At 35.7% G+C, this 15,794-nt stretch overlaps 2 protein-coding genes across 2 annotated transcripts; one reads left to right on the top strand and one right to left on the bottom strand.

The window, feature by feature from the left end:
- Positions 1–7,574: 7,574 nt before the first annotated feature.
- ANT1 (aromatic and neutral transporter 1) lies at positions 7,575–11,304 on the top strand. Its single transcript, XM_078309600.1, has 4 exons — positions 7,575–7,920; positions 8,911–9,410; positions 10,150–10,291; positions 10,845–11,304. The coding sequence occupies exons 1-4, from the start codon at positions 7,663–7,665 to the stop codon at positions 11,244–11,246; spliced, it is 1,302 nt and encodes a 433-aa protein (XP_078165726.1). The 5' UTR covers positions 7,575–7,662; the 3' UTR covers positions 11,247–11,304.
- Positions 11,305–11,824: 520 nt separating this feature from the next.
- LOC144560406 (hydroxyproline-rich glycoprotein family protein) lies at positions 11,825–15,472 on the bottom strand. Its single transcript, XM_078309599.1, has 3 exons — positions 14,942–15,472; positions 12,741–13,887; positions 11,825–12,332 (listed from the first exon to the last, which is right to left on the bottom strand). Exons 1-3 carry the CDS (start codon positions 15,056–15,058, stop codon positions 12,163–12,165), a joined length of 1,434 nt encoding a protein of 477 aa, XP_078165725.1. The 5' UTR covers positions 15,059–15,472; the 3' UTR covers positions 11,825–12,162.
- Between the last annotated feature and the right edge of the window lie 322 nt (positions 15,473–15,794).

The raw sequence follows: 15,794 nt of genomic DNA, 5'->3' as shown, positions 1-15,794 counted from the left end.
TTTGCAGATATTAGTATATTACTAATTCATGAATTTACATCTCTTTCAAAATGCACTACTAATCCTTGATCACTCAATACCTAAAAAGAGGAACAATGGACAGTAGGCCCAAGAGCAAATTGTGTTAACATGGGCCGTATTACTCAATACAATTACACCCGGGGGAATCAGAATAGTTTATGCATAACAAAGTGTCAAAATTTATATATGGCATACATAATCTAGGGTGAAATGTACTCACTAAGAAAAATTGGTGAGTACAATTCTAAAAGTTTATCAGATTATTTTCAAACGATGAATTCAAGTCGTTAAAATCTATCTACTTCATGAATGCATGTATATGTAAAATTTTCAAATTTTCAAATTTATTTAGTACAAAATTAAGTTGTAAAAAAAAATGAACTATTTAGTACAAAGTAAAATGATCAAAATTTATATGGTATATATAATCTAAGGTGTGATATCCTGATAAAGAGTGTTGGTAATAAAGATAATGGATAAAGAGGACAGTAGAAAATTAATGTGGTTGTCTTGACTAAGTCGAGGGGATTAAATTGCAAAGGGAGGAGGAGGATGCACTTGAGAAGATTTTATTTTGATCTTATTTATTTTGCCATCTGTGCCTTTGAATTGATGAGCCCATTTTCATTTCAATACTCAAATTAGAGGCCCAATTTTCCAGTCCACGAACTCCAGAATTTTCATTTTACAATGCTCCTGAATGTTGTATAAATAGAATCTGAGTAGAACTAGGGTGTTCTTAAGCTCACCAAAGTATTTGGTGAGCTTGACTCCAAAATCCATCAAATCGGTTTCAAATGACAAATCTGAACCGTTAGAACCCGCCTATTTTACGTGTGATGCGTCTACATGTGAAATTTTTAAACTTTCGAATTAGTTTAGTATAAAGTCAAGCGGTCAAAACATGTTCAAAAAATGAATGCAATTAACTTTCTAATTTTGACCAATTGACTTTGTACTAAACTAATTCGAAAGTTTAAAATTTTCACATGTAGATTTATCACACGTAAAATAGGCGGGTTCCAACGGTTCGGATTCGTCATTTGAAACCGATTTGATGGATTTTGGAGTCAAGCTCACCAAACACTTTGGTGAGGTTAAGAACACCCTAATTCTACTCAATAGAATCTAAAAGGTATTACCACAATTTCTGGATCTATTGACAAATTAAATGAGTTGACCGAACTTGTACTTTAAGCAATTCGAATCTTGACAGTTCTAAACAAAAAAACAAAGCCTCAAATTCTGTGTTAAAGTTCATTTCTTTTGCCATCTGTACATGAGCTGATGAGCCCCTTTTTATTTCTTAATTCCCCATGTTTTCAGCCCACGAACTTTTCTCAGCAGCACCGAATCAATATTTTCGAAATAAAATAACGCGACAAACTTAAATAAATGGCTTTATTTCAATTGATCTTTAAAATATTTTTACTTATTCCGAAATATTTTTGTTTTCAGGAAAAAAATCTTCAAAATATGTTACGGACTATTACTTTAAAGACGATTAATTTTACAATTGCTGCTGAATCTTATATAATCCGTTCAGTTTATTTCAATACAGGAGAAGCTGATTCATTTGTAGCACTAAAAAAAAATCCATGGCACGAAAATTTCGATATTCATGAAAAGTTCATTTAGTAGAGCTCTTTTTTTTTTTTTTTTGAAAACTTGGTAGTAGCTACCAAGGTATTAAAGAACTATTTGATGTGCCGTATACTACTATCTTTTTCTATTTTTCAAAAATATTATCACAGAAACTCTACAATTAACCATATTGGTCATTTAAAATATATAAGTATTGCAATCATAAGTATATTACTCGTATATTACTATTGTCAAATACATCAATACGTCATCAAAATCGTAGTCAAGAATTGGTTCAAACATAGGCAGAAGTTTAGTATAGACAAAAATTGAAGATTGGATTGTAAAGTTGAATTTTGAGTTGGAAAAATTCTACATATATATTGTTTTTTTTTTAAGTTTAAATAGCTTGCGCCACTAATAATATATTAATAAAAAAAATTATATACAAGTTGTATTCTATTCTTGCATGCTCGATCCACTGGCCTACTTTTATATTTCTAATCTAATAACCTAGCTCAAGTAGCACCGATTGCCACGAGCAATGTGCTATAAATGCACGTAGGCATTCGTGTGTCCCCTAGACCCGAAATTTTTAAAAATACCATTTTTTTAAAATTATTAAACCAAAACACCAATTTCGGCTGGAAATTATATTTTTCGCATGGCCGCTTCCCGGGGAAGCGGGCACTTGGAACCGGGCCGCTTCGGGGGGAAGCGGGCACTTATTTGGGGCGCTTCTGGGCCCAGCCGGCTGGGCCGCTTTGGGGGCCAGTGGCCACCTTGATTTTGCTTCTTCTTTTTTTTTTTCTTTTTTTTTTTTTGGAAAACAGTTTTTTTTTTATTAAAATATTAGAAATGTTGAATATATTTCTTTGAAAATAGATGAAATACAATATAATTTAATTTATTAGAAAGACTGCAACAAATAACCCGGATAAATATTTTTCAGGCCGGATTTTTCGCGGCTGTAAGAAAAATTAATATATTTCTTTATGTGTTATTGGAAAATAATAAAAATACTTAGATTCTGAGTTATTGATCCCGGTTCAAAAGTCACTTCTAGGTAATCCAGAAAATATTGTGATCCTTCTAGTACATTTAATTTATAAAAAGTTGTATCTATTTTTGAAAAAAAATAAAATCTTTAATTTATTTAATTATTGTTTTTCAAAAAGAATTATCAAAATAGATACAACTTTTTATAAATTAAATGTACTAGAAAGGTCACAATATTTTCTGGATTACCTAGAAGTGACTTTTGAACCGGGATCAATAACTCGGAATCTAATTTTTTTTATTTTTTTTCAATAACACAAAGAAATATATTAATTTTTCTTACAACCGCGAAAAATCCGGCCTGAAAAATATTGATCCAGGTTATTTGTTGCAGTCTTTCTAATAAATCAAATTATATTGTATTTCATCTATTTTCAAAGAAATATATTCAACATTTCTAATATTTTAATAAAAAAAAATCTGTTTTCCAAAACAAAAACAAAAAATCTGTTTTCCAAAAAAAACAAAAAAACAAAAAAACAAAATCAAAGTGGCCGCTGGGCCCAGAAGCGGCCCAAATAAGTGCCCGCTTCCCCTCGCAGCGGCCCGGTTCTAGCTGGCCGCTTCCCCTCGCAGCGGCCATGCGAAATTTAATAATTCCAGTCCAATTTGGTGTTTTGGTTTATTAATTTTAATAAAATGGTATTTTTAAAAATTTCGGCCCCTAGACATTGCATAGCCATATATACGAATTTTTTTTTATAAATCATAATTAATAAAAAAAAAATTTAGTAAAGGAACATGATTATTTTTTTTTACAAAAACCATAAGGACCGAATAACCTATTTGATCCCGAATTTTTACTTTTCTTGGAACCGAATAGGCTATTTGGTTGGTCTTGAGTTTTTTCCACTTTTTCACACCAAACAGTGTGGCCATCCGTGTAGAACCCAAAAAATCATGGAGCCGAAATGCTAATTCGGTCCCCAATGTTTTTTCAGCTGGGACCGAACTGGCATTTCGGTCCCATGATTTATTTATTTTTATAAATATCCTTCTTCTATGATTGATCTTTGAATAATTATAGATAATTTCAATAATTGCCATGACCGAAAGGACGTATATTGAACAATCATAGATAATTTCAATGATCTTTGAATAATAAATAAAACCGTAATTCATTAAAAAGATAAGCAAACACACACAATAAATAGTAAATGTATTTTAAAATAATTATATGGGTAATTCTTGAATAATCTCTTAGGCTTTTGAAAAAATTAATACCGATCGTTGTATGTCTACCGTTGATAGAAAACTTAAACTGGATTTTTGAGGCACTAAATGACGTTTTTTTACAATTCTGATGCTACAGATACTTGGGCAAAATTCGGATCCGTGTCGTCCCCCCTTTCCGAATTATGGTTGCCTAAAGTTTTTCAAAAAACAACAATGCTTCCGTGCAAACTAAAAAAAAATTGATCATTGAAATTATCTATGATTGTTTGATATATATATTTTAAATTTGATAATTTATATTTTAAGTTAAATATTAATAAAAATATCGATAAATTACTCTACATGTAAACTAAAAGATTATACAATTAATAATTACACTACAAAACTTAAATTACACTAAACAAAAATCTAAATCAGGCCACAGAAAATCCAAAACCACAAGGGACCGAATTGGCTATTTGGTCCAGGCTCATTTCATATTTTCTTCGGCAGCGTCGATGAAAATGTGAAAAAAAAAGTAAAAATTCGGAACCGAATAGCCTATTCGGTCCTTCTTGTTTTTGTAAAAAAAAATAATAATGCTGCTTTGCTAAAATTATTTTTTTTAATTATGATGTATAAAAAAAATCCCATATATACACTTTTGTGTTGTCTCACTAATCAAATATTATAGCACAACTTTGGCTTTCTGGGTGAAGATCCTCCTATTTCTTTCATACATATATATTGATATAAGCTTGATTTTCAACATCAGAGATGATTAATTTTCAAAATACAAAGATAGATGATATATTGTCTACCCTGCCCTACATCATCCTCCTCCTCCTTGACATATTTCTATACGTACATAAATCTCCTAGCTATCAATTATTATTCTCAATTAGAATGTATAGTCTTTGTATGTACGTACGTGTTTGTCCAAAAAAAATGAAAAAAATAAAATAAAATATTTCCTCCTTGGTGTTCAATTTGCTCATGGCTTGTAATTGTTTTGCTGCTCATTAGCTGGCATATGCATGTATTATTGTTGCGTCGAGTTGGAATTATATGTGATTCTTCTTGAAATATGCAACGTTAATTTGTCTCTACCGAAAATTTCTCAAAGAGATTGACAAAAAAAAAATCAAAAATTTTTGTTTCTGGATTTAGGGGACACCATTTTTTATGTTTTGTTCTCAACCTTTCTTTATATTCTTCTGTTGATGATTTTCTACATGATGGATACATACTACAGAGAATTGGATTGATATAATATTTATGCTTAGAGTTACCAATGGATATATGAATAGAGCTACATAAGTGTATTAAAAATGTATCTAATGGTCTGCATTTGGATCAACTTATTTATTGGATTCTCATTTAAATTTAGCAAAATATGAATATAAAATTCCTTAAAATTTGATGGGTTATATACTTGTGTACCAAATTTGATCCAACTATTTTAAACATATAAATTAATTTAACTATAATTATTATCAATTAATGCAAAGAAGAGGAGGTTTCAAATATCTCCATTTTTTGTGCTTCCATCATGCCTCTATTTTTAAAAACCTAAATAATTCAAAATTTAAATTATAAATGTCAAAATAAAACCGTTAGATATGATCTATGTTATTTTCTCTATATGCTCATAAAATATTATCACATTTCAATTTTGTTTTTATGTGAATTAATAAGTTAAAAAATCAACGTCTAGAAATTATCCATATTAGTATTTTTTTTTTTTTTACAATATCTTGATGACAACCAAAATAAAGTTGAAATGTTGTAATATTTTACATATGCATAGATAAAATGATGTAGATCATATCTAATGATTTTATTTTGACTTTTAAGTTTCAAATTTTTAGTTATTAAAGTTTTTAAAAATGAAGGCATGATGGAGGCACCAAAAATGGAGGCATTTGAACCCTCCTCTGCAAAGAATATTAAAACTTATATTATAAAATAATTTATTTACTCGTGTTATTATCAAAGTTCTAAATAGCAGTTATAACGCTATAACTTTAAGGTCCGAAAAAGTTATAATGCAACTATAACATAATCATAGCTAGCTATTTATAATCATTATAAAAGAAAAGCGGTTAATAGCGTTATAGTTTTTCAGGTCCGAAAAAACTATAACGCAATTATTGTGTAGCTATAACTAGCTATTTAAAACCTTGGTTATTATGCATAACTAATTAAAATACTTGATATATGAATCCAGGGGCGGATCTAGAATTTCAATCAGGGGTAGGCACAATATGCACACGCTTTTTGGAATTTTGATATTTGAATTTGTACATGAAAAAATAGAAATTTATTCGAAACTGGCATGGAAAAATTACACACAATTATTTATATTTAGTGTAAAAAACGTAACCTGGTGTGATTATTTATGCTAAAATTTATTTGTAAAATTCATTGTTTGAAACAATTTTCATATATTTTTTTTTAAAACCATGAGATATTATAGAGACTTTGTATCTTGAATGCTGAAGCTTTAACTAACAGAAATTAATTGAGAGACAAATTGGTCTTTTACCACAGCACTAATTATAAAAAAAAAAAAATTGAATCACTTTCGAATGAGGCGCAATTTTTTTTTACCAGCCTTAACACAATTTGGTATCATTCCTGAAGACAAATATTTTTATTAAGGTTTTCTATTCAAAGAAATGAGCAAAATCTCAGAAAATTATACATGCACAAGACTTACTAGGTAAACAAGAAAGACAAAAAAATGCTCATTATTTTAATTTACAAGTTTCCTTTTCAGTTTGATTTGTTTCTTGCATCTAAGAAAATAGCGAATGTTTCAGGCAAGGCACCGATTGGAGTCTCGAACGATCAAACCCCTGCTTTTATTTAATTTGATTAAGATACAAATTTGGAATAAAACTATAGTAGCTCCAAATGAGTTTGGAGTTTGCGCGGTTCACAACCCAGCAACACTAATGTATACGCGGTTCACCAGAATTCTTGCGCGAAGTGAGAGATATGGTCCACTATCGCTGCTCACAATCACGGAGGGACAAATTAGACTTAGCACGAATTCTATTTTCTTTCTCTAACTTAGATCTGGGCTGTGTATTCTTTTTTCTAGGTTCAGGGGTGGGCACTAATATTATTCAAGAGTAGGCACCAACATATAGTATTAGCGGGCCTTCAAAAAAAGTGCCTACCCCTAAGCATCCGCCCCTGCTTATGAATCAAGTTTGATCTCACACTGACGACAATAATGATATAAATTTACATTAAACCCTCAATTATGTTATAAATGCGAGTTCTTGTGCTGACCTCCCAAAATCTTAATGAACCACTATATATTGGTTGATTCTCCAGAGTCCACATGAACAAAGCGTTGCGTATTTGCATCGTTTCTCTCTGCTGGGGCCCACTTTCAGGGACACGAATGACATCTGTTGATCCCTCATAAGCAATCTCTTGAGTTAATACATCTGAACCGTCCGATCGGAATTAAGATTTGTGGGAGTTATATCCGCACTAATATTAAAGATCTCCTATGTTTTAGGGGGGATCGGATGAACTAATCGGACGGCCGAACTGTATTAACTCAAAAGATGCTCTTTTGAGTTAATGCAGAATTGCAGACGATGCGGGCTCCATAGAATATTCAGACTTTCTGTTGCGTCATAGAATATTCAAATTTATAATTTTATTTATTAAATTTTATCATTTATATGCATTAATTAATTATATAATTCTCAGATCAATTTTTTCCATCCATTGTCCCTTATAGACTCTCTATCTGATTTCCCAACTGTAAACCCAACCGAGTTACTAGCTCCGACGCACCTCTGTGCGATAGATACTGCGATGGAAGAACTGAGCAGAGAAAACGGGACTGCGAAAGAGGGATCAAGTGCTCCTCTTTTGAATTTGGAGGGGAGGGAAGGAAGCGGGAGGCGGAGAGGCACTGCCACGTGGGCCCAGACACTGGGCAATATTATCGTATCCATTGTCGGAACCGGTGTGCTGGGCCTCCCGTATGCCTTTCGTGTGGCGGGTTGGCTCACGGGTTCCATCGGTGTGGCCATAACTGGCCTCGCCACATTCTATTGCATGCTTCTTCTGGTATACTCACACTTTCTCTCTTTATTTTGTTGTTTTGGTTTTAATACGAGTTGCAGTTGCTTTCTGATTTTGATTGTTGGTCCGTGTGATCAGAACCGTCTAATATTGATCTAACGTCCCTGTGAAGATTCTAGTCAGCAGATGGCAGGTGCCAAGATGTTGACAGATCAGTTCTCATTGAAAGCATAGATGATAGATACAAATAAATAACTTTAAAAAATAAGAAAAAGTATATTTTTACTTGATTACCAGTATTTATTTACTAGCTTTGTCAGTGTCTCTGAAAAGTATATACTTGAAGCCTCTTAAGTTCTATAATATAATAAATGATGCACCATATAATAAGATGAGAGATATCTGTTACTGTTAGGTTTACTTTTACCCTTGCGGTGTTAATCTTTTGAGTGGATTTTATTATTTCCGGTTAACCTTTTTTTTTTTATAAAAACAAACAGTCTATGAAAAAGGCTACTAATTTTTTTTTTTTCAAGTTAAAGAACTAAGTCTTATTAAAAGCGACTAGTTTTTAAGTTAAAGAACTAGATCACACAACTGCTATTTAGTTGTCCATAGCAACTGAAAATAAGTTATCAGCTTGTCAGTAGGGAACAATTGAAGGGGAATTTGTAGAGTACCCATCTCTTTATTGCACATTCTGCTTTTAGGATTCTTAAGGACCTTCCTATATTATTTTTTAAGGTCAAATTTTACATTTTGAGAAGTTATAAAAGGTTTATTTAATGCGAAAGATGATCCTTTAGTATTTTCAATCTCCTCACGTGATAAGTGAAATCTTCAATTCAGCATACTGCATGGGTTGACTTTTACTGGTACTACATATATTCCAAAAGTTTGGCTAATTCCTCTGTTATATCACTTTTATCAGTCACTAAACAAAACATACAGATATCACGAGTGCAGCAGCACTGCCCATTAACTTTCATACCATCAATTGAACATTGGAATCTTAATTTGATTTTAATTTTCAAGCTAGAATGCCGAGACAAGATAGAGGAAGAAGAGGCAGAATCAGAATCAGAATCAGAAAATCACCACACCTATGGTGATCTAGGTGGGAAGGCCTTTGGGCCCACAGGCCAGTACCTAACAGAGCTCCTCATCCTAGTTGCTCAAGCCGGAGGTTCAGTTGCATACCTGGTTTTCATCGGCCAAAACCTCTCTTCGGTGTTCTCATCTCCCCCCTCTCTTTTCATTTTCGCTCTCCTTTTGCCCCTAGAAATTGTTCTTTCCTTCATTAGATCCCTCTCTTCGCTCGCCCCATTTAGCATATTTGCCGATGCATGCAATGTTCTCGCCATGGCCATTGTAATAAAAGAAGATCTGCAATTCTTTGACCATTCATTTAGTAGGAACGCCTTCAATGGTTTGTGGGGCCTACCATTTGTTGGTGGCATGGCAGTTTTTTGTTTTGAGGGGTTTTGCATGACTCTCGCACTTGAGGCATCAATGGCTGAGAGGAAAAAGTTCAGGTACGTTTCCATTTCTTTGTTTATGATCAATAAACCAGAAAATAGGGGTGTCAACGGGTACGATACGGATCGGGTGGAGACATTTTCATACCCGTACCCATTATGATAATGAAAAAATATCTTTACCCTTACCCGTTTTTTCGAATACGGTACGGATCGGGTAAACGGATAAAAAAGTGTCATTAATATTTTGATTTGTGCTTTTGATAAAATATTTTTCAAAATAAGAAAAAAAATAATGAATACAACTAATTTGTATTATGAAAATTTAATAAAATACAAAATTTTATTGTATCATGTATCATCTTCATACAAATATATATCTATATATATAATTTTTTTTTTTAAATTATCTTATACGAAAACGGATAAGATAACGCAAAAAAATCATTACCCTTACCCGTACCCGATTAGCTAACAGAAAAAAATCTTACCCTTACCCGTGTTTTCGGATATGATATGGGTCGGGTAAACGGGTAAAAGGGTGCCATTGACACCCCTACCAGAAAATACCTCAATTTATAGTCAATTTTTTTTGCGACAAAAGTTGTATAAACCCCACCGATTTCATTGAAATCATAAAAAAAAACTGTTTTGTGGAAATAGATACCAATCAGCTGGTATTACATTCCACTGTTGCAAGAGAGCTAAGCTAACTCAGCAAAGCAAAAGTATCTTAATTTATAGTTCATTTTATAGGAAATTATTATTTTTTTTTTAAATTCAAATGTATCTTCAGGTGGGTGCTGGCTCAGGCATTTCTGGCAATTACAGTCACTTATGTATTTTTTGGGACTTTTGGGTATCTAGCTTATGGAGACGAGACCAAAGATATTATTACACTGAATCTTCCAAATAACTGGTCATCTGCTGCTGTCAAGGTTGGTTGCACATTCAGTTATAACTTGTATGGTAAATCTAATTCATAGCATGTGCCCAGACGATTATATAATCCTCAAGAAAGATCTAGCTGTGGTCAAATGAAGCCTCAATTTATCTAAATTGTTTAATAACTTCCAGCCCCGCAATATTTGTTCTCAGTTTTCCACAACCAAGTAACCAAAATAAAAGAGAGCTTGGCAATTAGTCTGCACAGCTACTGGTGCACACCTGTACATGTTAGTTCTCTGTAGAACAGCATACAAATTTGCAAAATCTCTATTAGCATCTTGTTATCTGTTATTTAGTTCTCTGTCGTCAATACAACTTTTGCATAATCTACCTTCAACTGCCCTATTATTTCTGGAAATTTTTGCCCAAGTTCCTCAATTGTGACTAGCTTCAATTATAAATCATAAAACAATCTGTAAAATAATGTTTGCGAACCAGTACATACTGGTCCCAGTTATACACTATTGGGAACAGTAACATACTGGTACCAGTTAAACCCTAGTCCAGATCATCATAGTTTTTTGTTGATTTAATTTTTGGCAGGTGGGACTATGTATTGCTCTGACATTCACCTTTCCTATCATGATGCACCCAATTCACGAGATAGTTGAAGCAAAGGTTCAGTCAAACCCATTCTTCCAAAATATATGCCGCAACTGGCATGGTGCCGAGTATGTCGGCATGCAAATAAGCCGATTTTTTGCGGTCGGGTTGCTTTCTCTGGTAGCATCTTTCATCCCAGGATTTGGGTCGTTCATTTCCTTTGTGGGGAGCACTGTTTGTGCACTCCTTTCTTTCGTCCTGCCGGCCATGTTTCACCTCACCTTCTTAGGCTCTTCGATTGGGCTCTTCAGGAAGGCAGTAGATTATTGCATCTTGCTTATAGGTTTGGTTTTTGCTACCTATGGAACATATAGTGTGATAGTTGGCCACTCAAACAAGTGATGATGTGACCTTGCATGCAATTATGAATGGATGAATGTAAATTTAGCTTATATTATAATATGAGTTGAGGGTCATTTAATGAGTTGGCACGGCTAAAATCTTGCAGTGCCGGCTCCCATGCTGTGATTTCATGACCTTTACTTGGTTATATAGTGTTATTGAGCAGAATATAAGAAGAAAAAACAGCACAACACGGGTTGGCTTAAGTAAATCCGCGTTGTGTAAATATCTGACAGTGTCACATGACACGACACGATTTGAGATATATTGTTTAGCCGGCACGACACGTCCAGATGTGATCCCCAGCATGGCACGCCACGTTTACAATTCACTTGAAACAACTTGAGAGTCCTTATTTATTGGCAACTTTTAGCTATCAAATGTTCAAACTTCAAAGGGGTCGGCTTTTATATTTTCATCATTCAACCCCAAAATCTGACAAGTTCTGTGCATATTTTGATCCGGAGACTTGTTAACAAAAGAAATAGCATACACTCCGTGCGGTAGGGAAGAGAGATCATACTTCTCTGCTCATTGATATCACTGCTTAAGCTTACCCGATTAAAAAAAATGCAAGATACAGAACTAAAGAATGTATTACCGTTCCAGTAGCAATCTAACAACTACAGCCTTGCTAATGCAACCAAAATAAGGACAAAAGCTGTACCTTGCAGCAATCATGACAACTAAATATAATGCACACAGATCATCACAGTATCTAGGCACTAGAACTACTCCCCAACATTAAACCCACCTTCACCCCCAAAAAGATTAAAAAAAAAAAAACCTTAAGGGCATTACAATCAACAAAATAAAAAGATTAACAGAGTCGAATACTATATCAATACTACTTCCACATCTAGGATTACCCTGGGGATTAGTGCACAAAAAGAAAAAAAAGAAAAAAAGAGATTAATCAAGGCAAGGAATTGCGCCATGCCAGGATTCCAGTAGCTTCTCTTAGGCTTCTGGCTCTCCTATAGTCGATCTCTGCATCAGAGCACGACTGTCCGGGCCTAGCTCTTTTGCTCGATTCTTGGCTCTCAAGTGAATTTTTTTCCTTGTGCTTTATGAAAGGATGAACATCTGTTGGTACATAAGAAACCGACAAAACTTTATATGTTAGGTTTGGATGAGGTAAGCAACTCAAATAAATAAATGCATACATACAAGTACAACAATCAAGCAAAATTAATTTCCTCAGCAGAACTTGTACTTTTCACTTTATAGAACAAATCCTAGACCTTGGAAATAGCCTACTTATCAGGAAGTAATTACTTGACACTGCCTTAAAATTTTCAGTTCTCAAACCCCTCTTGGCTCACTTGGTCAACCCATCCCTTCCATCAAAATAAGAACATCAGTATTTGATGCCTATATGCCTAAACATGTCCAGATGGAAACATTGCATCAATCCGGGCCTTAAATTAGCTTAAGGGGGTTAACAGAACAACTGGCACTACCAGAAACTAAAATCTTGAGAAGAAAAATCACCTTGCAACGGGCTGGTACTTCCATTCACAGCCTCAGCCTCAACCTCATTAGCAACAATATTCTCCCCTGGCTGATTCACATCTCCAGTATCATACCTCTCAGAGGGCACCTTCTCCACCCTGTTATCTCCTTTCATCCACACATCAGCCACTGGACTTCCATCCTCACTACTACCTGTTCTCCCATTTGTGAATGGGAACATGGTGAATGACTCATCAGCTGCCTCGGCAACTCTAGTGTAATTCTGCATGGTGATAATTTCATCAGCACTGAAGCCGAAGGAAGCTCTGTATGCTTCGGTTTCCTCAACATCTTGCTTCCCATTCTCCCTTGACAGGCTTGGCCTCCCTCTTGTGTAAGGCACAGGAGATTGTTGTGCCTGGTCAAGGCAGAATTGGGCCGGTGCTGCCGATCGAAAGAATGGCGATTCAGGGGCTGATATGAAGTTTCTGGTGCCGGCGGCTGAGTCAAGACCGAACAGCTTGGAGGATGCATTTCGGGAATAGGGGGACCCACGTGCAGATGAAAGAGCCGAGCCAGTACCGCTCCAGTGTACAGGATGCACCCGTATTCGTTCTTGCTCTGGAAGAGGAGAAGAGAGGCCAGTACGTGGAGTGACTGAGGCTGGTGAAATGAGGCTGCTAGATGGGCTACCGGGTATATAAACTGCAGCAGTTCTGAAATCCATAGAGGAAGAGAGGAACCGCGCGAAAGGAACATCTGGGGAGGAAGGTGTCGTCAGTTGTGCCAACTCAGGCGGTGGGGTTAGAGGCGCAGTAGACGGTTCGGTGGTGAAAGTAGAAAAGACAGGAGGTGAAACGAGCTGCGTCTCATGTGCGTATGGACCCGTTGCGAACATCATGTTGGAGGGCCCGCCAGGTGAGTTGGCAGAGAGAGAGAGAAAGCAGCTTGGTGACTGAGCAGTTGATGGCAGAGCTGAGTTTGTGAAGGAGGCGGGGGAGGAAGGGGGTGCGAAAAGAGAGAGGTTTAGAGTAGTTGTTTGATTAGTGGCACCAGCTTGGGAACCGTTGGCATGGCCATTCTGGATAGTGCCACCTGGAGTGCGTGCTGCCGGGACGATCCGTTTACTAGGTTTTTGGGAGCCAAAACAAGCTAAGCCTCCGAAACAGCCTTTCCATCTATTTCTCTGATACACAGGAAAGAGGAGTGTAAGAGTTGGAATAAACAGCAATTTGCATTCATTCATCTTTTCGCAAAAAAATATATTGAAAGAAATATTTGGAAAATATGATAAGAGTCCAAAACTTGAAGGCGACAATTTAGAAAGTAAAATTAGAGCACTGATGTTACAATTAAGAGCGAAATCAGTTGGTACTGCTCAAAGTAATTTCAGCAAAACGTACAAGATCTCATCTTTGCAATAATTAGAAGGAAACACTGCCAATCATCAAATCTGCATTTTCCTTTGTTTTGGAATGGGAAACTACGAAAAGGTGAGGTCAAGTATTAAACTTATAATTAAATCATGATCATTAATAATCAATCTATCATCCATAAAGACATAATTTAGTACGATCATAGCCATAACTTCTCATATCAGAAAACAATTTGTATGCAATTATAGACATTTACTTCTCCTTTACACCATGCCATTACTTCTGTGAGATTATAGACAAATAGGAAGCTAGTCCAACTCTGCCCTTCAAAACAATAACTTGCCTATTCCTCTTAATGCAGCTCAGCCAAAATAAAGCTACAGGAAACAACAATGAAACCCAAACAAGCCAGATCAATCACCCCAAATTGACATGAAATTTTAATTTCGGGACACTCCTAGAAAGCAAGCATGGTGATTTCTTTTAAGATTGATAACAAAAAGATAGAACGCCCAGCAAAGCGACATTAGATCTTATAAATGAAAAATAAATAATTGAAGGGGGGGGGGGGGGGGGGGGGGGGGGGGGGGGGTTGGTGAGAAAATTAAGAAATTGCCAATTTTGCCTGTACGGCAACGGTAACAATTTTCTCACCTAGATCTATACAGTGACATAGAAAAAACGAACAGAGAGAAATCTAACGTTAAAACCAAAATCAGAGCGATTAAGTTGATAATTATTCCTCTCAGATCATACATTGCTGCATAAGCTACAGTAAAACCCTACTTAATGCAGAGAGAGTGCGTGCGCGCGCGCACGCGTGTGAGAGAGAGAGAGAGAGAGAGAGAGAGAGAGAGGGAGTACTCTGTGATGAGGCGGCTGATGCTGGAACCGGGTCGTATCAGCCGAGGCAATGGCCGTGCTGGCCGCGCTAATGGTGGCCACACCAGCACCGTTCGTACCGCCGCCATTTCCAGCCATGTCACGCTCACATTCTCCAGATCAGACGCCCTAGGGTTTAATCAGATCTCCACCGAGGCCGAGACAGCTCCGCCTCTCGCTCTCTCTCTTACGAGAGATCGATTTGGTTGTTAGTTAGTTTGTTGTGCGTGGATCACACACCCGCGCCCGCACAACACACACTAGCTTCTGAGTTCTGTGAGAGTAGAGTAGCAGTGAAGATGTGATGTAATCACACTTGACTTGCGTTCTCTCTTTTGTTCTCTCTGCTTTTTAACACTTTTTTAGATAGATTGGGATGTAAAATTGTAAATGGGGTTGCGCCTCTTTACTCTTTTTTGGTTACTTAAGCTTAAACGTACTCACGGCCGTGTGGCCCCTGAGCCAGAGCGTGACTCCTCTCTATCTTTCTCTCTCCTCTTTTCTTTTCTCTCTGTGTGTGTGTGCTGTGCTGCTTGTGCTTGCTTGCTGGTGTGAAAAGGATAGCTTTGTGCGAGAGCTACGACCGGATCTTAGGTGACGCATTTATAATTGTCCAACCGTGTAATGGTTAATCAAGCAGCAGAGAATTGAATTACATGGGGTAGAGTATTTTCACACAAGTATTTGCAGATTTTTGAAATTGTTCATTGAGATCAGATCAAAATTGAGCTAAACAAAATAAAAATAATAACCTGTGACCGTGTTGTTAGTCTTATACAATAATTGTGTGTTATATAGTATGTAACTTAGTAGATATATTATTTCATGGAACTAT

Source organism: Carex rostrata, chromosome 10 (genome assembly GCF_964058835.1).
Source record: "Carex rostrata chromosome 10, lpCarRost1.2, whole genome shotgun sequence".
Classification (NCBI taxonomy): domain Eukaryota; kingdom Viridiplantae; phylum Streptophyta; class Magnoliopsida; order Poales; family Cyperaceae; genus Carex; species Carex rostrata.
The sequence above is the reverse complement of the archived record's forward strand: the minus strand, read 5'-3'. Positions and strand labels throughout refer to the sequence as shown.

Coding starts and splice junctions, on each gene's coding strand:
- LOC144560406 (XM_078309599.1), bottom strand. CDS start 15,058: ATGGCTGGAAATGGCGGCGGTACGAACGGTGCTGGTGTGGCCACCATT. Junction 13,888..14,941: donor ATCAGCCGCCTCATCACAGA/GTACTCCCTCTC, acceptor CCTGTGTATCAG/AGAAATAGATGGAAAGGCTG. Junction 12,333..12,740: donor AAGTACCAGCCCGTTGCAAG/GTGATTTTTCTT, acceptor ATGTACCAACAG/ATGTTCATCCTTTCATAAAG.
- ANT1 (XM_078309600.1), top strand. CDS start 7,663: ATGGAAGAACTGAGCAGAGAAAACGGGACTGCGAAAGAGGGATCAAGT. Junction 7,921..8,910: donor TCTATTGCATGCTTCTTCTG/GTATACTCACAC, acceptor TTAATTTTCAAG/CTAGAATGCCGAGACAAGAT. Junction 10,292..10,844: donor GGTCATCTGCTGCTGTCAAG/GTTGGTTGCACA, acceptor AATTTTTGGCAG/GTGGGACTATGTATTGCTCT.